This window comes from Wasmannia auropunctata, unplaced genomic scaffold, assembly GCF_000956235.1.
Source record: "Wasmannia auropunctata unplaced genomic scaffold, wasmannia.A_1.0 LD336106.1, whole genome shotgun sequence".
Classification (NCBI taxonomy): domain Eukaryota; kingdom Metazoa; phylum Arthropoda; class Insecta; order Hymenoptera; family Formicidae; genus Wasmannia; species Wasmannia auropunctata.
The window spans coordinates 112,263-112,759 of NW_012026784.1; the positions used below are offsets into that span (position 1 = coordinate 112,263).

The following is a 497-nucleotide window of genomic DNA, read 5'->3' on the forward strand; positions in this document are numbered from 1 at the left end:
TCTGAGACTTGTCGCTCTAGCAAAATGACGAATCGAGACTTCGCACCATGTGCGCACATCGGCGTTCTTTTTGCTACGTGACACCGTGAGATAATAATAAAAATAATAATAATACTGCGGGGAAGAGGAGGTAGTTGTGAGAAGCGCCGATATCTGGCTGCTCTTTTGTCTCAACGAGATGCACCGACATTGGTTTAGACAAAGACGCGAGACTGGTATAAAAGGTCATCATAAGCGCGCGATGTCACAAAAGGTGTCTCGGAAGTCTAGCGAATCGAGTGTGTGCGAAATGGCTCATCGTGCGAATAGAGTGCTCGAAGACGTGGAAGAAGTGGAAGCTAATGTGGAAGATAATGTGGAGGATGATTCGGAAGGCACGTTGTCGTCCGATACGGGTGTCGTTAGTGATCTGAGTGAAAATCTAACGTTGCACAGGGAGAGATACGTGTCGCAGGCGGAACTCCGTGCGTTGACCCAGCGTACCAAGCATTGCATGA

The 497-nt window shown here is 48.3% G+C and overlaps 1 protein-coding gene across 1 annotated transcript in view; it reads right to left on the reverse strand.

Annotated features, from left to right (window-relative positions):
- The window catches only part of LOC105456454, a 1,889-nt gene extending 1,830 nt beyond the window's left edge, over positions 1-59 (reverse strand). The window contains exon 1 of the mRNA XM_011700517.1: positions 47-59. Within this exon, the coding sequence (XP_011698819.1) occupies positions 47-59 (13 nt within the window). The remainder of the gene's footprint in view (positions 1-46) is intronic.
- Between the last annotated feature and the right edge of the window lie 438 nt (positions 60-497).